The following is a 25,240-nucleotide window of genomic DNA, read 5'->3' as shown; positions in this document are numbered from 1 at the left end:
TTTTTAATCAAAGATACATACCTATAATCGCGATTATCGTCACACGCGAAAAACAAACATCAGATTAAACGAAAACAATTATAATGACTCATAAAAATAGCGCGAAATTTAATAAAGTTCTTTATCATTTGTAAACTTTAATAAATCTATATTATTAATCAAGTTTTCATATCGTTCTCACCGATAGTCAATTTATTATGATAAGTATTTGGGCTGCATTCAAAAATGGTCTATCTCTAGATTCATAATTAAGAAATGACCTTGTATCTCGTGAACTATTGACATTTTTAAAGATATAAGCTCATCCCAATGTTACACTCATCAAGACCTTTCATTTGAGTACCCACATCAATTTTTCATATATTTATATATATGTATATATGAAAAATATATCAAAATGCATGTGGGTACTCAAATGAAAGCTCTTGATGAGTGGAACGTCGGGATGAGCTGATATCTTTAAAAATTTCAATAGTTAAGAAAGTACAGTGCGACTTTAAGAAAAAAAAAAAAAAAAAAAACAAGTTTACTATTTACTAATTACCAGAAAAATGTAATGAAAATAATTTTAAAAAATTACCTGAGAAAGACGTATTGCATATTTGGTACCACCTAAAACGACGTATGCATTTCCAGTATTTCCGGTCATAGTTCGAGTCGCTCCACCTGTATACCATCCCGCCAATCCACCGCTCTGCCTCTCGTTCTCGCCACCACCATCCCCTTCTCCGCCGACGCGGGGCATTCTTCATCCTTCTTTCAACCTTTAAATTAAAATAAATTTTATTTTATTTAATCTTGTTTAAAAAAATTCAGCCGAGCCGGTGAAGAATTCTCACAATTAGACATATAAATTTCGGCGTCTGGGTCTAAATAAATGGGTAAAAATGAAAAATTATTTGTCCGTGATAAAAATGATTTAAAAATAATAATCATCACATGAGTGATTTTAAAACTCTTAGGCTCGGTGAATTTGTGTGTGTTTATATGTCTAAAAATAAATATTCTCCGCGAACCGCGAGTGGACGAGCAATTTAATTGGACGAATGGAAGAGACAACCATTTATCTGCTGGAATCCCACTGGTTTATAAACACACAGAGGTACCCGAAACACGTGCCAGCAATTTACTGGTCATTCGTCGTATAATATTCTTCTACTGTGCAAAAGTTATTATTGCGAAATAATACACTTTTTTTTTTACACAATTATTATTCTTATTTCATTTATCCTATTTAACTTGCTTACATTCGTTGTCTCATCTCATTTTTATCCACTAAATACACAACAATATAAATTTAATACAATTAATTTAACTATTGACACACTTAATAGACTCCTTATAGTAATCACATTGTATTTATACTTCTTTATTATAATAATAAACTCGTAACGACCTTTTTTACACTGTTACTTTAATTGTGTAAGTATAATAACCGCTCGGACAAATATTTCAACACTTAATCATCGGGATATTGTACTTTTTTATTTGTTAAGTGATAAAATCCACGTGTTAAGTTTTGTGCGATAGATTACATACAACTCAACACAATAATACAATTATAATCCTTAATGTACGTGTATGTATACAATACATAATTAAACATTAATCCCAAGCAAAGTAACACCCAAAAATCTCAGTAACTCTCACAATAAATCTATTGAAAAAAAAACAAAAAAAAAAAAATTAAATGTTTTCTGTTCCAAGACCTTGAAACACATCTCACTTTTAAATACATTACTGCTATTATTTATTATCAAAATAAAAAATTTATTACTTAAAAAATTAAACACCCAAAAATGAGGTTTAAAAAATAATATTCGTCTGAATTCTAAAAATAAATTCGTATGATTAATAATAGATGTGATTAATGAAAAATCTTTGGAATGGCTCCAAAAATGTGGTAAAATTCAGCAAAGTATTACCCACATAAGACACAATAAGAGATTCTGTAAAATTTAAGAGAATACACTGAAAGAAAAATTAACTTGAATCAAAAGTAAAATTCTTGAGACAAGAAAATAATTTTGAAGAAGCTCATTTTTTTTTAATCAAAACAAAAAATTTTTAAATCAAATGAAATTTCTTAGTTTAAGAATTTTTTAACTCAAATCAAGAAAATTAAATTCTTTAAAATAATTTACTTGATTTAAGTAAATTTTTTTCTTCTGTGTATAAAATAACAAATGTATTAACTGAGAATAATGAAAATAATTACTATAAAACAGTAAGTAATTAAAAATGAATTAAACTTGATAAAAATCAACCTGGCAATTGGACGACGCTTAACATTTAAATGTCTATATATAAATCAGTGTTTTTTTAACTCTGTTTATTACACCATCGCGGGCAATGTTAAAGAACATGTGAGCAAGATCTTTCAAGGCTGCCGATGATAATTATTTTAACTTATAACATAACAAGAGCAATAATTACTTGGTTTTTTTCGGTAAATTTACACTGAACAATGCCGCGTTAACTGAACAGAGAGAAACTGGGAGTAATAATAATAATAATAGTATTACTTAATTGGTAGCTAACCGGTGACTGGTAGTCCTATGAGGAGCAGTAGTGTGTCGTGAGTACGAAATTACGGATGGGACGTTCCTCAACGTCAACCTACACGGTAAAACGTGTACCTATATTAGCTGTGTACATACCTAACTCTATAAGAGTGTTCAGCGGTATTCTGTCATGTATTAGCACAGCTGTGGGCAGCTGTGGGGCCACCTTGGTGAAAGTAACTAACCAAGACAAGACTGTATGATCCAAAGAGTTAAGTCCTCTTATTCTACACTACATTACTCTCTAGCTCAAAACTTAAACTATTCATTTTATTTTTGTGTTAAATCAAGATAAATCTCAATATTACGCTCTTAAAAGACACCTCAATAACTCAATGAGTCATTTTCCGAGTGTTGCTCCTTTATGATTGACTTTAACATAATCCTAAGATTATTCGGTGATGTATTGCTCGAATCTTATCCACATTTACAGCAACTAGTACATTACAAACTCTAAATAGTTTAATTTGACTCAAGTTTGTTGTGTACTGGCTTGGCGGGAAACAACATATATCAAGCCAAGCGTATCACTGCGGTCAATCAGTTATTGCTGTTTTAAGTAAGAAGAGATTTGTCTAATGATATTCAAACAAAATTTGAAGAAATTAATTAATTGTTAAATTACTACTCTGAAAAAAAATTTGACGAATCAAGAGAAAAATTCTTGAACCAAGAAAACTATTTTGAAGAGTATGTCTTGAATCGAAATTAAGGAAAAAAAATTTTAAATCAAAGAAAAATTTACTCAAAACAAGAAAAATTTTTTATCTTAAAAAAAAGGTGTACACTCTTTTCTCTGTCGTCCTTTATTGGACCAACCAAAGTATCTCTGTCATACTTGTACAATAAATGGAATCTTAAAATGCATTTTATACATAAATAAATTAAAATTTTCCAAAAAAAGCGCTTCGCTTGATAATTAAATTATCTATCGAAAAGTGAGGCATTTTTTTCGAAATTATATCTTATACACGAACAAAACATGTTTAATAATTAACTATCAACCGCTCTTGAGAATTTTTCTGCTCAAAAGAAGATGAAGTTCTTCAAAATTATTTACTTGATTCAAATGAATTTTTTGGTAATTTTTTACAAGTGGGTCAAATCTATTTTTGGCCATATCTAGGTGAAAAATTAACATTTAAAAATTGTTTTCTTTTATTCGGCTTGTTTTTACGGCGAATTTATAATAAAAAATGTCGTAAAAGGAAAAAATAAAAATTTCGATAGCTTTTTTGCCTTTAAAAGTTGAAAAAAATTTTGGCTTTCATGTTTTTGGATAAAATTTCTATTTTATCTTTTTTTGATATATTTTTTTTTTAAAAGCACATTGAAAAATATATATATATATATCAATAAAATCAAATAGAAATTTCATTCAAAAAAATGAAAATAAAAATAGTTGACCCCATTTGTAAATATTTACCAATTTTTTTTTCTGTGTATTAAGTACTATAATCTGTGATTTTATTAAATAACTTACTTTCAGGAATAATTGGTCACACGTCGAATAAAATCCGTGTTAAATGATATCTTCTGATCATCTTGATCATTTTAATAACTTTAGTACTCTGTAAATAAATAAACAAGTATGAATAATAATTTTAATTTTTAATAGAAAAGACACAAGATTGCCGGTATATAAAATAAAAAGTAAATATATCGCGTCAAGACAGTAATCATACCGTAATGCTATCACGCACTATCGCATCTTATTTCAACCACGCACACGTTTTTGATACCCGAGTTCGAGTCATGACTGTTATATATATCGTGTATATAATATAGGTGGGGAATGCAGCGGTTACCATTCAATTGGAACGCGCCTTCTTGGCGTACCTTTCTTTTCTCTCTATCACTTTAAACAATCTCAATTGTTTTTATCACTAATTATTTATAAATCCACATGTTTTCTTACAATTATTTGAATAAAATAAAATAAAATAGAAATTACCAAATAAAAAGTCTTGGATTTGTCTCACTAAACTCCATTTGAGTGAACGGTGTTGGTATTGTTAAATGAAATGCTTTATTGAATAAAGTAATTCACATAATAACGTTGGGTTGTGTTAGGTTGTACTGATTATACTAATCGGTGATGTTCAGCTCTCATTGAATGTACTTAACGGTTATTAAATCGTTGGGGACTATTTTTGGAGGATGGAGAGTTTCTACCTGGGCCCAAAAACCAATCTCGATGTCAACTGACGTGTGTAAATTTAAGCACGTAGTGTATTGCAATAAAAGCTAAGCAAACCAAAGTTAAGGCGATACGCCAGACAGTACGGGTTTTTTAACCGGACACAATCAACAAGTTGAAGAATAAGAATACTTATAAGAAGAAGAAGAAGAAGAAGAAGAAGTAGAATAAGAATAAGAACAATAATGATAATTATTAAAATAAAAAGAAGAAATATAAAAAAGGGGTTACATTAGCTAATTCAAGCTTCGTACGATGAATATTAAAGTTTATTAATATATAACAAAGTATGTTGCATGCACATCGCGTGCATAAGTAGTGTAAGTGTGTATCACAATATTAAGTTAAGTTGAGTAAATAAAGTAGACAGGCGACACTGATTTTTATGATACTTTATGTTGTCGAGTACTACTGGTTAAAGTTGTAGAGACAAGACACTGAGCAGAATAAACGGGAATAATGTCATCGTCCCAAACTACCAGAGATTAAGATGATAAAAGTCACAGTGTCACTTTTCAAAAAAAAACTTTTACTCTTTTGGAGTTTTTAAATTAATTTTACTAAGGACAGTAAAATTATTTTTAAGAAAATGATGTGATGAAGATGATGATAGTACTATTTTATCGGTATTGATATCGGAGTAATATTTTACTACACAGGTGGTTGGGAGCTATTTTAAGGACTCGGGTGAAAATGACCGCGCAAATTGCACACCGCGAATTAATTATTTAACTTTTTAATTTGTTGATTAAACAACGTTATAAACGAGTGACGTGAGAAGAGCTTCGCGGTTTTAAAACACACCGGTCCCTGTTCAACGACACAATGAAACCAAACTCGTTGTTGCAACGACCACGGGAAAAAGAGAAAGAAAGAGAGAGAGAAAGATAACTGGTTCTGGATGCCAAGAATATGTATATACGTATATATTCGAATATATTCTTCATTGTGTTATACGTATATATATGTTTATAAATATTGTGAGAGTAGATCCTCTGGTTCTCCAATTGACTGCAGAGTCATCTAGGCCAATGGTATCAGAACTCGGGTATTGATGCTGTGATCCAGGATCTCTGGGCTTTTGATCAATTAATATGGTTTTAGGGAATGAATTGTTAATTATTTTAATATGAGTTTAAAATTATAAATTGTAAAATTTACGCTTATAATTTTTTTTTCAATTTCTATATTTTTAATTTTTGATTTTATTTTTTTTAAATATTTAAGCTACACGGAAAGAACAAGATGACACTGGATATCATCCCAGATTATATTCAGTAATATCTGTGGTGAACAAAAATTTCAGATAGTAGCTAAAAAAATTCCAGATTATACTGCGTGACATCTGGATTATACTCATTATAATCTAGATTATACTCATTGTAATCTGGATTATACTAGCTACTATCTGAAATTTTTTTTTTTTTTTTTATAATCATTTTTACAGTAAAAAAAAAATTTCTAAACATTTTTAGACATCGGCTAACTTAATTTTAATAATTTTTTTCAAATAATTTGTTATGAAAGTTAAAAAAATTGAAAGTTTTCTCTTGATTTCAATATCATATTTAAATTTGGCGCGCTGCACGACAACAGCGCAAGTGAGTCAATCTAGTGACATAGTTACTAAGTAAAATAACTAAAAGCCTTGGGGAAATTGTTGTAACAAAAGTTGGTAAAATTGTTGTATGTAATCGAATTACTGTGTTGTATTATTAGGGTGCGGTTAAGGTGGGGCACATTTTTAAGTTTGTTGTTAAAAATTATAATTAGTTTAAATAAAATAATTCCGACAAAATGACGATTTTGGAATCATGTTGGTCTCCAATTATTTGGACAAATAATATTAAAGCGGGGAGTAAAGCAATTGCTTTTTACACTGTGGTAAGCATATTATAACCATTGCAATGAAATTTAGTAAACAGTCAAACATTATTTTTTAATTTTCAAAATGTTTTATTTTATTTATTTATTTTTAGGCAATGAGTATTATATTAATAACACTGATTGTTTATCAAATGTGCGGGGGAGATTCTACTCAACTTTACAATCCGCTTTTTGAAGCCGATTCCAGACTTTGTAAGTCACTTTTTTTTTTTTAAACCGATGACACATTTTTACTCAGTGTCATCAATTAAGATAGTGAATTTTTTTATTATAAAATTTTCTCTTAAAAAAACATTCTTTAAAAATTAATAATGTGTCAATATTAATTAAAATTAATTTAGCAGATATTTGATAATTCTTCAAATTTTTGTGACAAATAAATTATGTCAAAAAAATAATTTAAAAAAATTGACGTAGAAATTTTCAAAAGTTAAATTTTGGAACAAATTTTTTTTATGAAGAAAATTAAAAAATTGTCAAGTGACCGCTAAATTTAATGTCATGAAATTAACAGACTTCTATAAATTTTTAGAATTTTTTTAAATAAACAAATTATTACAAAAAAAAATCAAAAGATCAATTCTACACGGAAAGAATAAGATAACACTGGATATCATTCCAGATTATATTAAGTGAAAAAAAATTTCAGATACTAGCTGGTAATATCCAGATTACAATGAGTATAATCCAGATATCACGCAGTACAATCTGGATTTTTCTAGCTACTATCTGAAATTTTTTTTTTCACCACAGATATCACTGAATATAATCTGGGGTGATATCCAGTGTCATCTTGTTTTTTAAGTGCATTAAAATTATTAAAAAAAAAAAAAGTATTAATTTTAAATATTTTCTTTCAGCCCTGCAAGTTGTAGGATCATTATTCATAGCTTTCTTCGTTTTGTTGATTATTTTTGCAAGATTTATTGTGATTGGTATTAATCACCGCGTGAGAGGATGGTTATTACCTTGGCTCGTTGCCTGGTTTATTTTCTGTGCCTTTCAATTAGTATTTGGACTATGGTTATTAGGAGGATATTATATTTATGTAAGTATATTATTTATTTTTAATATACAATTAATTTTATAATACTTCAAAATTAATCATTGGATGAATTTATTCGTAGCTTCAAGTTGTTTTGCCGACACTGATCAATTGGCTTTGGATGGGATACAACGTAAGTAAATATAATTTGAGCCTCGTAATAATAACAATTACCAAAATATTAATGAAGAAATATACTGATATATATTTTATTTTTTTTTTTACAGTTTTACTGTTGGTTGTGTGTCCTGTCGGTTTACAAACTCTTCCAGCAGATACAGTCACCCAATATTGAATTACTGTGGCCGTAAACGAGATTTTTTTATGATAATTTACACGTGACCTTATAACCCAAATATTTTTTACTAATTTTTATTGAAGTATTTAAAAATTAAGTTAAACGATAAGTTTAAAAGTGCAAACGTGACAAATTTTTTTTTTAAATTGTTGATAGTGTAAATTTTAACACTACATCTATTTGTTCAGTAACGATCAAAGACTGAAAATAGATTAAATACTATCCGTCCAAATTTGATCTGTTACCTTTTGTAACTTATAAGTATAAGATAAATTTTGTTACACGTAAAAAGTATCGTTTACTTTTAAGATGAATGCAAATAATGAAATTTTTATATTAAAAAAAAAAAAAAAAAAAAAAAAAAACGCACAGAGATTTTTGTAATCACTGTTAGAAAAATTATAGGTTAATATTTTTTATAAATAAAGTACCGAAAAAATTTTTATTTTATTTTAATCAATTTTATTTTGGATTTTCCAAATTTTTTTTATTTTACTGAAGATTTTAAAAATAATTTTTCGGTTGAAAATTTTAATCATTTACGTATAGTGCATTTGAAAATCGATTCAGGTGAAAATAAATACCTGCATTACATTTTTGATTCATACAAAAAGAAAATTGAGCGCTACATTGATTGTCGTTGTAACAAAAATAATCTAAAACTTAAAGACACTCAAGCCCGTTTTCAGTAACAATTTCTTCTTTACAAATACATTTTTTATTTTCTGAACATTTTGTTTGTCTGAGTTTCTCAGTGCAGTCAGAGTCATACGTACAATAAGTTCCTACTGGAGCTAAAATTGAAAATATATTATATAAAGTAGTTAAACTTTTAAAAATAATATTATCTTTGTAGAATAAAATCAATTAATTTACATTTAATGCATTCATTTTTAGATAAAGGTACATAATCAGGTTTACATTGATACTCATTGTTATGACAAATTGAATTATTAACTGCACATCGTTCATTTTTCCAACAATATTGTCCAAGAAATGGCTCACATGTACTGTTATTAATTTCATTATATTCATCTCTACAAACACATCTTTTAGATTTTGAGCATTTAGCATGTAAAACGCTTGAACAGTCATCATTAATCTCACAAAAATGTCCCAATGGATCTAAAAAACAATTATTTATTGAAATTGTAAAATAATTTTCATACTTTTTATTTTATACACTGATAGAAGGATTTACTAACTATTAATAATTTAATTTATTAAATTTTAATAAATATTTTCTATCATTCAATAAATATTTATTTGGGAGAAAAGTACATTTATTAATAGTTAAAAAGTTTTTATTAATAGTTAACAAATATTTATTAACAGTTAATAAATATTTCACTCAATAGTATAATCGAAGTATTGACGCGCTTTTCAAAATTTCTATTCAATTTTTTTTCTGTTTAATAATATTTTATTGGGCAAAAATAAAACTGTACTCAAAATTTCTCAGCTCTGTGCAATTTGTACTCCAATAAAATAATTTAATAAATTAAAAAAAAATTTTTCACTGCATATAGTTATATAAATTATATATAATTGAGTAAAATTAACATTGAATAAAGTTTGTAAAATAATATAATTTTATTTGTTAAGAATAAAATTATTGAGCAAAGTTTTTTTTTTTTTAAATTACTATTTTTGCTTTTTATTTTAAATAAAAATTTTTTAACAGTTAAAAAATATTTATTAGCCATTCATAAATATTTAATAAATAATTTATTAACAATTAATAAAGCTTATTAAATATAAACAAATCTTTCTATCAGTGCGTTTAGTTTTACTTACTTGGTATACATTTATTATTGTTATGAATGGATTCAGGTACAAATTTATCCTTACATTGACATTTAAAATACTTACAAACCGAATTATCAACTTGGCAATTTTTATCATTTATACAAAATTCGCCTAAAAGCGGTTTACACGTTGCATGATTTTTTTCGACATAATTATCTTTACAAATACATTTATTATTGTCAGAACATTTTACATTTTCTGCACGAATACAGTCAAAATCTATTTACAACTTTTTCTCAAGGGTACTAAAAAAATAAAAAAATATTAAATGGGATAATTGAGAAAGTAAAAAAAAGTTAAATGACGTAAATTTACTTTGAACACATTCCCGATATGTCTTTGGAACAAATGATGGATTACATTGACATTTATTGTCAATACAAGTAGAGTTAAGAGCTATGCAAGTCTCATTATTTTTACAAAATCCGCCTAAAAATGATGCACAGGTAAAACTGTTTACTTGAATATAGTTCGGTAAACATTTGCATCTTCCTTCTGCACACATTGTGTAGTCAACGTGTAGACAATCTAAATTATATTCGCAACTGCTATTTAGATTTGATGATTTAGTACACAAAAATGTATTACTCATTGAACCCCATCCCATACTTTTGCATTGATTATCAAAGTCACAACATGGGCGATATAATAAGGGATTACACTATAAAATAAAAATTTTATTAGAATTTAAATTATTAAATATTTTATCAAAATTAAAATTATTAAAAATTTATTTCAATTTTAATTATTAAAAATTTTATTAAATTTAAATTATTAAAAATTTGATTAATAATTTAGAAATTAAAAAATTACACAATAGTAAATTTTTTTTAACTAAAAAAATTACAAAGTAGCAAATTATTTGTAGCTAAGAAGATGAATTTTTTATAGTTACTTGCTTCCCAAATTTGGCGCATTCTTGAATCGAATGAATTATACTTGCATCTGATTCGATGAATAATAGAAGTAAAATGGCAAAAATCATTTTATTATCTAAATTTAAAAATAAAAATAATTTTTAAAAATTAGATTAAAATCATAAAAAAAAAAATAATTAAGTTTTTAATTAAAAAAAAATTTTTTTTGATTTACTAGTTAATGCACGACTTAAATATAACTTGAGGTATCACTGTTTGAAGAATATTATGTATGATATTGAACATCAGATAGCGATTTTTTAAAAATAAACAGCATAGCCGGCGGCTAGCGTATATCATCAAGTTCTTACCAAATAACAGACACATTTGGTAACATAATAACAAAATTTATATCGTTAAAAATCATTAAAATCATTAAAAATAGATTTCAACAATCGATCAAATATATAATTCAATACAAGCCGTATTTATCGTTAAAATTCTTCAAAGAAAGATTGAGAAATCTCAATTAAATTCGATAAAAATAAAATTTATAAAATAAAAAATTAAAAAAATTAATCAAACAATTAATTCAATAATAATAAAATGACTGAAATTAAAACTATTTATTTCAATGATAAAATGTCTCATTAGTAATTATCTGATTATTAATTTAATCGTATGTCAACAGACAAAGAATTAAAAAATTCAAAAATATTTTATGTTGTAAAAAAGACAATTTATTTTATCATTAAATGTCAATCATAGCTTCTTTATTATTAACAGCAGGTTAAGTAGAAAATTCATCTTGTGTGTCCATTCACGCACAGTTAATTCAATTACTGTGCAATATTATTTCAGCAAATATTATACAACTTTATTTATAACATGATCTTTGAAATAAATCTACATAAACCCGTGCTATGATATATTGAAACAATTAGTCATTAATTTTTTCATTCAACTTTAAAAAAAGTATAATAATATTTGCATAGAAATAATATTTGCTCAAGATTTGCGCGAGAAATTCTTTAAAAAAAGAAGAGACGAAATGTAAATACATTTTATAATATGTGTTGCATAATGAAATATCTGGAAGTTAATTAATGTTTCATTGCGACCGCGTTTATCTTTCGTATTAATAAATTAACAAGCAGACAAAAATGAGCTCAATTGGTTGAATGATATCCGTAACATACCATAACATAACATAACATATCATGGACATGTATAAAATATTATATTAACCACAATAATTTAGCGGCGCGGCATTTAAATTTTATCATGTTACTTGATCTCGTTAAATTAACGTCATTGTCGACGTTAAGTAATCGTTTTTTCGGTCTACATCTACTAAAAATCAAGTGATACAATATTAAAGGGTGCTTAAGTAGTTAATCATAAAAATAAATTAAAAGGAGTAAAAATAACGTCGGTTGAGCCGATACAACCAACCTAAACGATCGATTTGTCTTAATGAATGACGTAACAGCCCGACCGGGTCTTAAGAATTTATTTTTCGTTGAATAAATCTTCGGCGGTGTATTTCGTGAACCAGACGGCACTAATTCGATTCCCAAACGAATGGAATGGAACCAGCGACGCAGTACAAGCATAAGCAGTTAAGTAACAGCAGCAGCAGCAGCAGCAGCAGCAGCAACAGCAACAGCAGCAACCGATCTCATCCGAAAAAAGTTTAAATAAACCTGTGTCCTGTGTCTATTGGTATTGGTTACAGGGACCCGAAACTCTCAAGATAATATTAATCCTGTGAAATATTTCGCTGCACCTGAACAAGACGCACGTGGTACCTGCGCCGGAGAATTAGCATAAGCCTTTATAGGTATTTTTTTATTGATGAAATCTAAGTGCCAGGACCTCGCTGTTGCCTCGATATTTATATTATAAGACCAGACAGTCCCAGAATAGTATTTCTCGCGAAATTTATCCCTCTATAATTATTTTATTGTTGAACCCTCATAAATATAAGCTATCTACAATTATGCGTCTATTATACTCTAGAAATGGATTTATCGACGAAAATAATCTAGTGACGATTCAAACTTTAGGTCCTCGCATTTCGCATAATAAAATAATTTAAGAGTGTCGCAATCAGCTTCAAAAATAATTCCAAAGGAATATTTAACTTATTTGTTTATTTATTTATCTGGTGAGAAATTATATCGAGGTGTAAAAAAAATACCTCTGTAGATAGAACCAGTATAAAAAATAACAGTTTTATGATACTGGCAATTTTGTACAAAATTTATGTCAATAAGATAATGCAAAGAGAAAATAAGTACAAAAAGAACGCCATTTGGCAGCCGAAATGAAAGTAGATTTCTAAAATACAGAAAACTTATTTTTGATAACAAAAAAACATTAATACTAATAATGTATAACTTAATTCATTGTTTAAAAAGAAAATTCAATTATAAATTTAAAACTAATTTTGTTCAAAAATTTATATTGTAAAAAAAAAGTTTCTCAAATATTTATCAAACAATTTTGAAAATTATGAGATTTAAATTATCAATATCCAATTTTAAAGATTTTTTTTTAGCCGGATTAAAACAAAAAAAAGAAAACGGTAAAAATAGCCAGAAAATTTTCAATCAGTCGCTTTTTTTTTTTTTTAAATGAAAATTTTCAAAATTCCGTCCGTGCAACGATAACTACATCCTTACTGATTAAAAAGCAGTTAGGCTTTTACGAGATTGTTAATAACTTTGTAATAATTAAATATTTTTTTTTTTTTTTTTTTTTGATAAGATATAACTTCAATTTTTATGTTTTTAATTCTAAATTATTCAAATCGGGTATTATAAATTAAAATATCTTGGATTAAACTCAAGTTAAAAAGGTTCATTTAATATGAAATATTTAAGCTATTTATTGAATATTTAAACCAGTGTTGATGATAAATGATAAGCGATAAATTAAAAAATTTTGGGGAACATCTGAATGATTTATGGCAGCGTAAAAGATCCAGGACTGAAGATCCGTTTCACAGCCACAACTATAAAGTTACTGCGACAGTTGAAGTCTCTCTGTCATCGTATTTATGTTGTATTCTTACGCGCATAACATTAGGGCGTCACTCCTATATATAGTATATATATTTGTTGTAGCAAACTGATGATTTTTTTGTCTATTTTTTTAAAACCCGTACTTGTGGTAACATCTGGCTGCGTCTTAACCGTTGACATCGAGGTCGCCGCGCAATGCGTGGGACAACGAATATGCGGGTATTACAGTAGACTTTATAATTTATAATTTATAATACAATACTTGTGTTATTTATTATCATTTTGTATTGTGTTTTTCAACCCGCGGCTGCTTCCAATCAGTATTTTGTTTATGATAAATTAATTATAATTACAAATTGTGTTAAGAATCAATGGTCTTACTCAATTCCGTCGGGTATGGATAATTGGGGGGCAAAATTTTATAATATTTAATGTAGAAACTTATAAAAAAAAAAAAAAAAAAACAAACAAACAAAAAAATTGGAGTATCAATGATACATTATTAAATTTGTATATTAGTAAAAAAATTAACTTGACTCAAAAGAAAAAATACCAATTTGAAGAAAATAATTATCTTGAGTCAAAAAAAAATTTTTAAGCTAAAAAATTTTTTTTTTGATCAAGATTTTTTTTCTCTTGACTCAAAATAATTATTTTTTTCAAAATTGTACACAGAAAACAAAAATTTCTTGAACCAAGAAAATTATAAGGAAGACCGAAGTTATTTTGGAGCAAGAAGAAATTTTTTTGGCTTAAAAAAATTTAACTTCGTTCAAAAAATTTTAATTAAAATTGTTTCACAATTTTCAATTAAAGACACAGTAAAAGAGTAACGATCAAGCTCACAAGAATGACATAACGCATAAGTACGATTCTGATGAAAGACACCATTGGCTGACTCCCTATTGAGACGTGTGCATCCTGGTAGTTTAAATTGGGACTGCAGCGTTCAAATTCTTTAAAGGAAAAGGAACTCGTTATTTCGAACAAGATCCGTCTACATTGGACTAGTCTTAACTGAACTGACTAGGCTACTTAGTCTTCTGTCTTGAGCTCACGTCCTGTATTTAAAGACGTTAAGACGCCTCCAGTCCTCGAATCCGCAATCCCGAGACCGGAGTTTCTTTCATTTGTACTTTAGCAACTGTTGTGTCTTGCAAGAGCTGAAGAGCGAGCATGTAATGCCGAATAGAACTCTCAAAGACGATGACAAAAAACACAAACAAAATAAAGGACAGCGGAGACGAAAAGCAACCCGGAGAAAGAAGGAAGAGAAGAACCGAGAGGAGACACTGTTGTGTGTTGTGTGTTGTGTGGTTTGTCAATGTAGCTAAACCGAATGGTTCTTATTCTTTGTCGGAGTTGGCGGCGTACTCGCGCGGGTTCCTTCAACTTGTATCCTCGGGGATTTTTCATGATGCAAGTGTACGAGGATGTCATTGTCGATCGTTCCACGTTCTCAACTCGGACGCTAGGTTTGCATATTAAGCAATCCCCTCGGATGCTACAGAATGAAAAAGTTTCATGAAAGTACAAAGATAAAAAATAAAAAACGAGCTTAGTTATATCAACTCATCGGTATCTCTTTTCATTAAAACTTCGATTGGAGCTATACTCCTGTCTTGTTGAAATAAAAAATTTTATTTATTAAAACTATCACTATGTGACTGCCGTAACTTGTAAAATAAAAAGAAATAAAATTTTACTTTATTAAATAATGACTTTTGTTAAATTGCACTGTACTTTTTTAAATATATAAGCTCATCCCGGTGTTCCACTCATCAAGAGCTTTCATTTGAGTACCTACATGCATTTTTGATATATTTTTCATATATACATATATATTTATATATAATATATATAAATATATGAAAAATTGATATGGGTACTCAAGTGAAAGGTCTCGATGAGTGTAACATTGGGATGAGCTTATATCTTTAAAAATGTCAATAGTTCACGAGATACAAGGCAATTTCTTAATTATGTATCTAGAGATAGAGCATTTTCGAATGCTGCCTAAATACTTATCATAATAAATTGTCTATCGGTGTCTAAATTTAAAAATAATAACTTGTAAAAATTGGATTTAAATTACAAAAAAATTAACCAAGTATTTAATCCAAAATATTTTTTTTTTAAATCAGTATCTCTTTTTCATCAAAACTTCGATTGTAGCTCTACCTCTTGTCCTCTTGAAATAAAAAATATATCTGCCTTTAAATAATTACAATAACGGTCTGCAAACGAGTTTCATTGAGAGTTTTTACCCCGAAGTAGCAAAAAGTTTTAATAATAAAACATTTAAAGTTTAATGTTTCCGTAATTTTTTCTTAAATTAATTTCACAATAACTAAACTCGGTACGGGCTGAACAGTTAGTTCACGTAAAACCGTTTATGGCTGTGTTCCTTGTAAAATAGCAAAAAAAGGACAATAGAGAAAGAGGCGCTCGGATGTACATACAATAGTTAAACTTAGCGTCGTCTCGTAGTACCGTGACGAATCGTGTAAATTGTTCAAGGAGAAATTGGTCCGTGATATCGCAAACGTCTTCAGGTGCAGTTAAATATCTACATGTATAAGTATATTCCCTATGGTATCTTATAGCACGGAGAATATTGTGGTATACATGGTTGAGCTTCCCACGTATTATCTACCTAAAACTCTCAAGCTAATTTCTCTCTGTTCTCTTAATGTCCGCGTCTCGACATTTAAACCTCTCGAGTAGACTAAACTTAAGTTAACTATTAACACACTCTACTGTGTATAGAATTAAACATAACCAACTTTGGTGTCCTCTTTTATTTCACGCTAATAAATGTAGTGTAGTGTAGTGGAAGAAAACTTGACAATGGGTTAAGTCCCCTTTATATGCATTCGCAGTCTTAGTCGCGTGTATTGTAAATGTCGTGAAAGCAAGCCCCACTAGTTTGTCGCTATTATTTATTTAATTATTTATATAACACGACACAGACAATTTTTAATTATGTTAATTAAAAGTAGCCATTGTAATTGACGAAAAAAAAATTTGAATTAAGCTAAATAATTACTCGAGTTTAATTAATGGTCAATGTTTAGGTACCGGACATGATACATGTGACATGTGTGTCATATTATGTATGTATGAATTATTTATACACTGATAAAAAAATTTATTTACTTGAAAAAATTTATTGAATATTACTAGATATTTTTTTTTTTTAATTTTTATAAATATTCTTTTGGAAGAAAAATACGTTGTTTAGTCAATTTATGATGATAAGTATTTAGGCTCCATTTGAAAATACTCTGCCTCCAGGTACATAATTAAGAAATTACCTTGTATCTTGTGAAATATTGACATTTTTAAAGATATAAGCTCATTCCGATGTTACACCCATCAAGACCTTTCATTTGAGTACCCACATCAATTTTTCATATATTTATATATATTATATATATGTATATATGAAAAATATATCAAAAACGCATGTGGGTATTCAAATGAAAGCTCTTGATGAGTGTAACATCAGGATGAGCTTGGAATATTTAATAAGAGAGTCTAAAAAAAAGTTTAATAAAAATTAACTGTTAATTAATCATATTCAATAAAAATAAATGATTTATTAATTATAAATATTTATAAAATAATCTAATATAAAAAAAATTAATAAAGCTAATAAAATATTAAAAATTAATTCTATCATCTGAATAAAGTAGCAGTCGCGATAAAATGCGTTTAAAAACTCGTTGATGTGATGTTGATGCCAATGGGAGTTTGTTTTCCCTTTAGATGTATCAACATCTCGAATTCATTGAGAGCCAGCGGCCCATTGACAACCGTCTTATTTCTTAGAGTCATTTCTGGAGGGAACGTAAACGGTGGAACTTGTATATTGCAAGTACTGAAGTATTTAAGTACATGATGTCCGATTGCATTCGTTTGAGTCCAGTTGATGATAAAAGTTGGATCGATCGATCGATTAAAAAAGTAACCGATGCAATGCAATCCAGTGGTACGCCGGGTGAATCGACAAGGGAGATCTTGAGTTGCTGAGACGTGTCGTCGGATACTCGCTCATTCAATACTGAGGCGTCCAACTTGAGAATTCGAATCATATCTTCTTTTTCTCTTATTTTTATTTCTTCCTCTTCATCCTTCTCTTTAGATTTACTCACTGTACAGATCGGTATTATATCTGGTTACTCGATTGGTTTTTTTACCTCATCTCGGAGCTTGGACCACTGCAGACTGCAGCAGCGAGCCGATAATTGTAATTATAATTAATTGTTGTAAGCTTTTTAAAAATTAAACAATGTAAACATATTTATACTTAAGTATTGTATGTTTGATGCATGTTTGTCTGTTCTTCTCAATGACATTCAATACTAGGTGATAAATAACAAAAGCTCGGGTTCAGTTTCACTCTCATTGGTCATTTTGTTCGTTTCGACGAATAAAGAAATTCAATTTAACGAGATGATGTGACAAAAACTGGTTGCCTGATTATTGTACCGAGATCTCTCGAATTTTTTGAAGTAAAACACCAACGTTACAAAATAAGTAAAAACAATATAAAATAATGACAAAATTGAATTTAAAGTTTAAATCGTGCATTGAATTCTCCGACTACAGCACAACAACCACTCACCATTAACTTTATCTTCCCGTATAATCGGTTAATTTTTTTTTTACCCAATAAAATTACAAAGTCAAAGTGTAGAAAAATTTATCGTATTAATTTTAATAGCAAATACATATACGTATATATATATATATATATATATATATATATATATATATATATATATATATATATATATATATATATATATATATATATATATTTTCAATAATAATAACTTTTTAAAATTAAAACGACGAGAGTATGAACGGAAGTTGAAAAACGGTGTCCAGTTTTTATCTTAAACTTCAATCGATGTTCGAGGAATCAAATGTCGGATCGTAACTCTTTAAAGAGAATTAAATCGGTAATTCAAAAATAAAAAAAGTTATTTTTATTTTTTTATTGTTAGTTTAAGAAAATCCACTCGAGGTAGTCAAATTTTTAAAACTGCCGCGAAATTTTAGCCAAATTTTTAATTTTTTTGTAAAAACCTCTGCCAAAAACTTAATTTTCATTTTATTTCCTTCGTTCAAGACCTAGTTTGTAGTCTTAAGCACGTATTTTTTTTCCGAGGGCTCACCGTAAATGACGTTACAATGGTAGAGTTTTTAATATTTTTTTTTTCAAAAAATTCACTAATTCCTTATTAAACATATATCTTTAAGACAGTAAAAAGTTTGAATAAAATATTTCATTTTTTATATTAAAAAAAAAATTGTTGAAAATAAGCCGGTTTTTTTCCAGAAGAAACCCATAAGCTTAATAAGCTGCATGGATTTAAATTTTTGGCTTTGAATCAGCAGTTGTAGGTGTAGGAAAGATTTAAGTAACAATTTTAAAACTTTGGTTCAAATAAAAAACGGCATATGTTTATATTTATATTTATATGAAAATAATATGACTAGGTATATACTCATCGCGTTAAAAGAAGAGTCATGTGGGCATATGAGGCACGACAGCGAGTGGAGCCATCAGAAATCCATTAGATCCTTTCACTGTGTGGGCACAATTGCGGGTTGTGTCAGTGCAGTTACACCCACACTGTTATCCTTTGGCTGTATACAAACTAGAGTGTGTGTACTTGTTGTCTTGCCATCAAAGTCATCCGTAATATATTAGCATAAGACATGAACTGTGTCTCTGCTTATTATTGTTTATATAAATATATATAGCGTATATTATATAGTACAATACAATATAAATATATGAGTATACGGAGTTTAGTTTTGTTGGGTCGTATTTTATTGAGGAAGAGTAAATTTACAGAGTACGTGCCAATGGTTAATCTTTTATCTTTATCTGCTAACACTTATTCCTTTAATTTGCTCACTTCAGCAACATCAAACAGTAAACTCACTCTCAAATAACTTTTATCACTTTTAATTTATAAATGTAAACATATTTTATTTTATCGACTCGTTGCAATGCTAGCTCATTTTGTTATTATTAATTAAGCTCTAATTTGTTTCAGTTAATGTCGTGTTTTGTGACATCTAGATCATCTGATATCAATTCATATCAGATGATTTCTTTTTTTATACATTTTTTTTTGTTGCGTGATGTGTGATGTGTTTTGCGGTGATAGGACGTTTGAAGAGTGGACTTTAGAATTTTTTTATTTTTAGTTTGATGTATTGGCTTTAATAAAAATTAGATTTCGCAGAAAGATGAAAATATTAATTAATTTATTTTATTATATTATTATTGTATTATAAATCTTTAGATCTTGATATGAACCAAAGTGAGGTAAGCCAAGTTTTTTAAGATAACATTTAACATGATTCATTTTTTTTTTCCTATTGAATTTAGTAAGAATAAGTATGATTTTTAATATTACGAAAAATTGCGAAAATATTCAACAATAATATTTTCAAGAAATTCATAATAATTTATTCACAAAAATAGAGATTTAAAAAAAAATAAAAAATTAAGGTACCGACATGTAACAGATATTTCTAATAAAATCAAAAATATCCAATCCAATCATCAAGTTTTTATGTTAATCATTATTTACGTTTTCGTTTAAATATTAACAAAAAATGCTGATTTTTGCGCAGAAAAAAAATTTACGTAATTAAAAAAAGACTTTGTATCTTGTGAAATATTGACATTTTTTAAGATATAAGCTCACCCTGACATTACACTCATCAAGAGCTTTCATTTGAGTACCCACATAAATTTTTCATATATTTATATATATTATATATATGTATATATGAAAAATATATTAAAATGCATGTGGGTACTCAAATGAAAGCTCTTGATGAGTGTAATACCGGGATGAGCTTATATCTTATTTCAGCTTTGATAAAATAATTTTAATCAAATAAAATTTACAAAAAATATTGCTTCTTTCTTTTTCGAAAGAAATATTTATCACTCTTTATTTTTAAATAGAGTGTCGAAAAATATAAGAATACACGGTTGATTATTTTTATTTGATTGCTAAAATACTGTATTGTTCAACTAGAGACTGTATATAGTAGTGACTATAGATCTACCCAATAACTGTTGTAATATTAAAATTTACGAGCATTGTTACACTGACTCGATTTAACGGTTGCGAAAAAATGAAAATGTTTAGCCGTAAAAGGCAGCCGTCGGTTCACATGTATAAAGATTGGCGGTGTTGAAATTCAAAGATGAATTACAGCTTGAATGTGATTCATAGTAGACTATGGTGAAGCCTAAAGTGTCAATGATAAAAAAAAAGTTAGAGACTGTTTTGTTGTGCATTAAAAATATAATATAAAGTAGAGATACGCTTACGCGCAAAAGAGGGTGTAGAAAGAGCGAGGGGTCTGTTAAACTCGAAGAAATAAATCGTCTTTCCGGCTTCATTAAGGTGAGGCGCCGAACGATTCGCTTTATAAATCAATTCGTTCGACATCGACACCGACAAGTTTGCGAGTAACGAGAAGAATGTCCAGTTCACGCCTGTACGCTTGTTTCATGCCAACTTCTAGTTACATTATTCTATTTTATCATCACTCATTCCTCATTCGAATATACATACACTTACATCTGCATGCTCCCTTTATAAAAGTAATAATAAAAATTAAAATAACAATAATAAATATATGTTCAAGTATTTTTTTTTTACTTTTGATAAATTAATTGCCGGATTGTCTGAGGGAACACACATTGATGGCTATTCAAGGAAGCTTGTTAGGACATTGACACTCTTGTTGAACGCAAATGAAAAAATTTATTCTCCAATACAACCTGTTTAATGTGAATCGCCTTGAATTGTCATCGCCACAAGAAAATAATAAATATATAATTAAATTTAGCTTACACTAGTAAAAATTTATTTAATTATCATGATTAATAATGCATGCATATTGTAAAAACCTTTTAGTTTTCTTACTTCAACCTTTATTTTATTTTATTTTCATTTTATTCACAGGAATGATGTTACTGTGTATAAAAATCACTGTTTCCTACAAGAACCGGATTTAAAAAAATTTTTATCATTGTTCTTGGAAAAGAATAAAATTTTTTTATCAAAAAAAAAAAAGGTAATTATTTACAAGTGGGGGCCATAACTACACTGAAAAAAAATTTTCTTGACTGGAGTATAAATTTTCTTGGCTCAAGAAAATATTAAAAAAGATTGAAAATTTTTTGAATGAATATTTATGATAAAAAATGTCGTGAAAAAAAAAATAACGATTTCGATAGCTTTTTTGCCTTCAAGAGGTGGAAAAAATTTTGGCTCTCATGTTTTTGGATAAAATTTTTATTTTATCTTTTTTTGATATTTTTGATATATTTTTCTTTTTTTTGGAAAGTAATTAAAAAAACGAACAATTAAAAAAAAAAAAAAAAAAATTGATTATCACAATTTTCTAAAAAATTTATAAATTTTTAAAAAAAAAAAAAAAAAAAAAACACTACACGTAACTCGAATAAAAAATTGTTCTAAACGAGGAAATTTTTTTTTCTATCTAAACAATACTTTAATTTAAATATTGTAACATTAAACTTAATTTTCTAACCATATATTTTCGTACTTATTTGTTTTAACTAATGCTCCGAATGATTCATTTAAAAGGATATCTATGAATCGAAATCGACTTTGATCCAAGTTTAAGATTATTTCAAGAAATTCGATAATAATTTTCTTGGATGATGCATCTTAGCTTCTGTAAAACAATATAAATTCAAATATATAAACATTTTGTTTTATATATATTTTATTTATATGTTTATGATTTACTTACGGGTAAAAAAAGTACGATAACATTTCATTCAACCATCTGGGTAAACCCGATAATCGTCAGCAAGATTTAGTTTACGAGCTAGCTGTTAACTGTTACTTTGGAGTCAGAGGAAGTTGATAAGACACTTATTTGTAATCACAATCAGTAATCACATATATAATAATCGATAAACTTATTTTTTTACAGTTAAGTATAAAATGTATGTATTTATTATTTAAAATTCAAATTACGACCTCTGGCTGCTGAATATCGGAATAAAATCGTAATATTAAAAGTTAAAAGTATAATATTAATATAATCTGTAATTTATAGTGAAATTAAAAAATTAAAGAGGTGGAGTGAGTGTTGAAGGAATATTTGTAGAGGTGTATAGATCATTAGACAGGTTGTTATAAGCTGTCGAGTTTTATGTTATATGCTGTACTGGTTATATCTAATATATTATATATTATACATTACATATTATATTGTAGGAATTAAATTAAATAGAAAATAACACGAGGCATATGTTTCGATAGACTGACGTTTGATATCATGCGTGACGTGTGTGCTGACCAGCGGGCCATACGCTATATATATGCCATCATATATTACTGTACTCATCACATATTAATATTATATGATACAGGCCATTCGATCGCAGACTGATGACGATGCCAGATGAGATCTCTACTTGTATTAAACTCTGCACACTCGATATAACAGATAGAGAGATATCTATCTCTATACCATGCTAGTCACTGCGTTGATGTATCAGATGACGTAAACGATAAATGATATACCTAGATCGTATGTACGTTTTATGCGGGCCGTTCAAGTATATCTGGTGTAGAAAAAAAGAGGACAGCGGACCCCTACGACAAAATCTCTAATGGACTCCAATAATTTTTTTTTTTTTTTTAATTTTATTTTGAAATTATTTCATGCTAATCTGATCTAATTTTTTGACATTTAAGGCTGATAGAAAAAAAAATTAATTCATTAGTGAAAAAAATTTTAATTGAATCTGAAATTTATACAGTCTTTTTTGTTGATTTTAAATTAATTTGTCGACTGACTGGTTGAAGGGAAGTCATTGTACTCGGTCAGATTTTCAACAGTTGACATATTGAAACTGCTCTTGAATACACAACTAGTATGTTAAGTTTAATCGGAAAGAACTTGGAGCATTCTTAAAATATATAAAGTTTTTTCAGATAACCCTGAACTTGTTCTACCGATTAAATTTAGAATAATAATAATCTGTGTTTTATTCCAAGTCCAATTGTGAAAAATGTCAGATCATCACGTCATTTTCGGGCTTTAATTTATATTAACAGTTTTTACAGGCATATAATCTTTGAGTTTGATCTGTTTGAAAAGTTGTCTTACTTTTCACTTAATCAATCTGATTTGATTTTTATCTAAGTTAAGTTTCTGTCAAGAACAATCTAAATGAAAATATTTGTCAACTGGTTCATGGAAAAAAAAAAAAATAGTTGAAAAATTTTTATTATTTTTTTTTTTTTTTTTAGCATAAAAAGGTTATTTTATTAATTTTTTTGCTTGGAACTCTTTTTAATCACTAACAAACTATAACTGTTCAATTTTAATACAAGATAATACTTTCAAAAGAAATCAAATTTCAGTCAAATTGAATTAACAATAAAGATTTCGCAGATAACATTAATTATTTTGATAATATTGTATAATTGATGAAAAGTAAATAGACATTGTTTAATTATTAAGTAGACCATCTCTTCCTTTGTTCAGTTAAGAATGAAAATTCCCCTTTTTGATTAAACGATAAGCTCGCCGTTTGACCACACTTCAGTAGCAGCTGTTGTGTATGACTAACTCCTGCAGTTATTAATTTCACGGATAATTGGTTAATCATTGTCTGCTCTGCAATACATCTTACTCTACACTACTGCATTTCTTCTCACTCTTATTCACAATTTAATGCTCTATATTATTGCAATCAAATCAGTAAACTATAAATCATTTGATTAAACAAAAGCAATTAATATTCAGTCAATTAATATTTCATATTTTAATTTCATTATTATTGATCAATTAAACTACAGTTTTACGTTAATGTCCCAACTATTTCGCTCAACGATTTGAAACAACCATGCTGTAATTTTCGATTTCACATAAACTTACGTTATTAGTCACGGTTTTTAGCGACGTTAATAAACGTCATACTGCAGTCTTGTATTCTGAATTTCTTTTCTCAAAGCTTGGGAATTTTCTTGCGACAATGAAATCTTAACTGCAAAGACAATAAATAGACAAATAGTCGAGACTTTTTTCTAGGCCCATTATTTATAATTTGTCTGTTGATTAAGCGACCTACCGTCGTGACAAGTAACGCTAAATTTATTTTATAATTACTGTAGGAACAAAAAAGATAAAATAAAAAATTGAAAAAAAAAAAAAAAAAAAAAAAATTTACTTTTTTGCATTGTGTCTCTACATAATGACCGGATATTGTACTCGCACAGGATATACGTTTGTTGGGCATCTATTGCGTTGTATCAATCGACTGGCGTGCTGTTACACACGTACACGTATACATATATAGTAATAATGTCAAACGTGATAATTTTTTTCGTTGCCGGTTGTTTCCACTCGATAAAAATTAACATAAATGTAAGCGAGTTTTTAGGTGAATTGCGAAGAAATTTAATTATTATTATTACATTTGTTTTTATGGTTGAATTTACAAACTTAGAAT

The 25,240-nt window shown here is 27.9% G+C and overlaps 3 protein-coding genes across 6 annotated transcripts in view; 1 reads left to right on the top strand and 2 right to left on the bottom strand.

The window, feature by feature from the left end:
- The window catches only part of LOC141527566 (uncharacterized), a 51,297-nt gene that overhangs the window by 17,120 nt on the left and 8,937 nt on the right, over positions 1-25,240 (bottom strand). For 3 of the 4 annotated variants that reach the window (XM_074243124.1, XM_074243126.1, XM_074243127.1), the window contains exons 2-3: positions 4,048-4,135; positions 581-764 (exon numbers count right to left, since the gene is read on the bottom strand). In XM_074243124.1, the coding sequence (XP_074099225.1) occupies positions 581-745 (165 nt within the window). In that variant the 5' untranslated portion in view covers positions 746-764; positions 4,048-4,135. Of the gene's footprint in view, positions 1-580; positions 765-4,047; positions 4,136-4,518; positions 5,655-25,240 lie in introns of those variants that run through there. The other variant, XM_074243125.1, reaches the window with a different exon arrangement.
- Pasi1 (septate junction component pasiflora 1) lies at positions 6,469-8,359 on the top strand. Its single transcript, XM_074243128.1, has 5 exons — positions 6,469-6,648; positions 6,744-6,843; positions 7,512-7,699; positions 7,779-7,829; positions 7,924-8,359. The coding sequence occupies exons 1-5, from the start codon at positions 6,562-6,564 to the stop codon at positions 8,005-8,007; spliced, it is 510 nt and encodes a 169-aa protein (XP_074099229.1). The 5' UTR covers positions 6,469-6,561; the 3' UTR covers positions 8,008-8,359.
- LOC141527568 (uncharacterized) lies at positions 8,496-10,261 on the bottom strand. The gene is made up of 3 exons (XM_074243129.1): positions 9,792-10,261; positions 8,871-9,119; positions 8,496-8,788 (listed from the first exon to the last, which is right to left on the bottom strand). The coding sequence occupies exons 1-3, from the start codon at positions 9,897-9,899 to the stop codon at positions 8,780-8,782; spliced, it is 366 nt and encodes a 121-aa protein (XP_074099230.1). The 5' UTR covers positions 9,900-10,261; the 3' UTR covers positions 8,496-8,779.

Source organism: Cotesia typhae, unplaced genomic scaffold (genome assembly GCF_013202065.1).
Source record: "Cotesia typhae breed Kobodo isofemale line unplaced genomic scaffold, CoteBio_Ctyphae contig_4, whole genome shotgun sequence".
NCBI classification, from domain to species: domain Eukaryota; kingdom Metazoa; phylum Arthropoda; class Insecta; order Hymenoptera; family Braconidae; genus Cotesia; species Cotesia typhae.
Note: the sequence above shows the minus strand (reverse complement) of the source record. Positions and strands in the feature narration are given on the sequence as shown.

Coding starts and splice junctions, on each gene's coding strand:
- LOC141527568 (XM_074243129.1), bottom strand. CDS start 9,899: ATGATAAAAATTGCCAAGTTGATAATTCGGTTTGTAAGTATTTTAAAT. Junction 9,120..9,791: donor CAATAATAAATGTATACCAA/GTAAGTAAAACT, acceptor ATTGTTTTTTAG/ATCCATTGGGACATTTTTGT.
- Pasi1 (XM_074243128.1), top strand. CDS start 6,562: ATGACGATTTTGGAATCATGTTGGTCTCCAATTATTTGGACAAATAAT. Junction 6,649..6,743: donor CAATTGCTTTTTACACTGTG/GTAAGCATATTA, acceptor ATTTATTTTTAG/GCAATGAGTATTATATTAAT. Junction 6,844..7,511: donor TGAAGCCGATTCCAGACTTT/GTAAGTCACTTT, acceptor ATTTTCTTTCAG/CCCTGCAAGTTGTAGGATCA.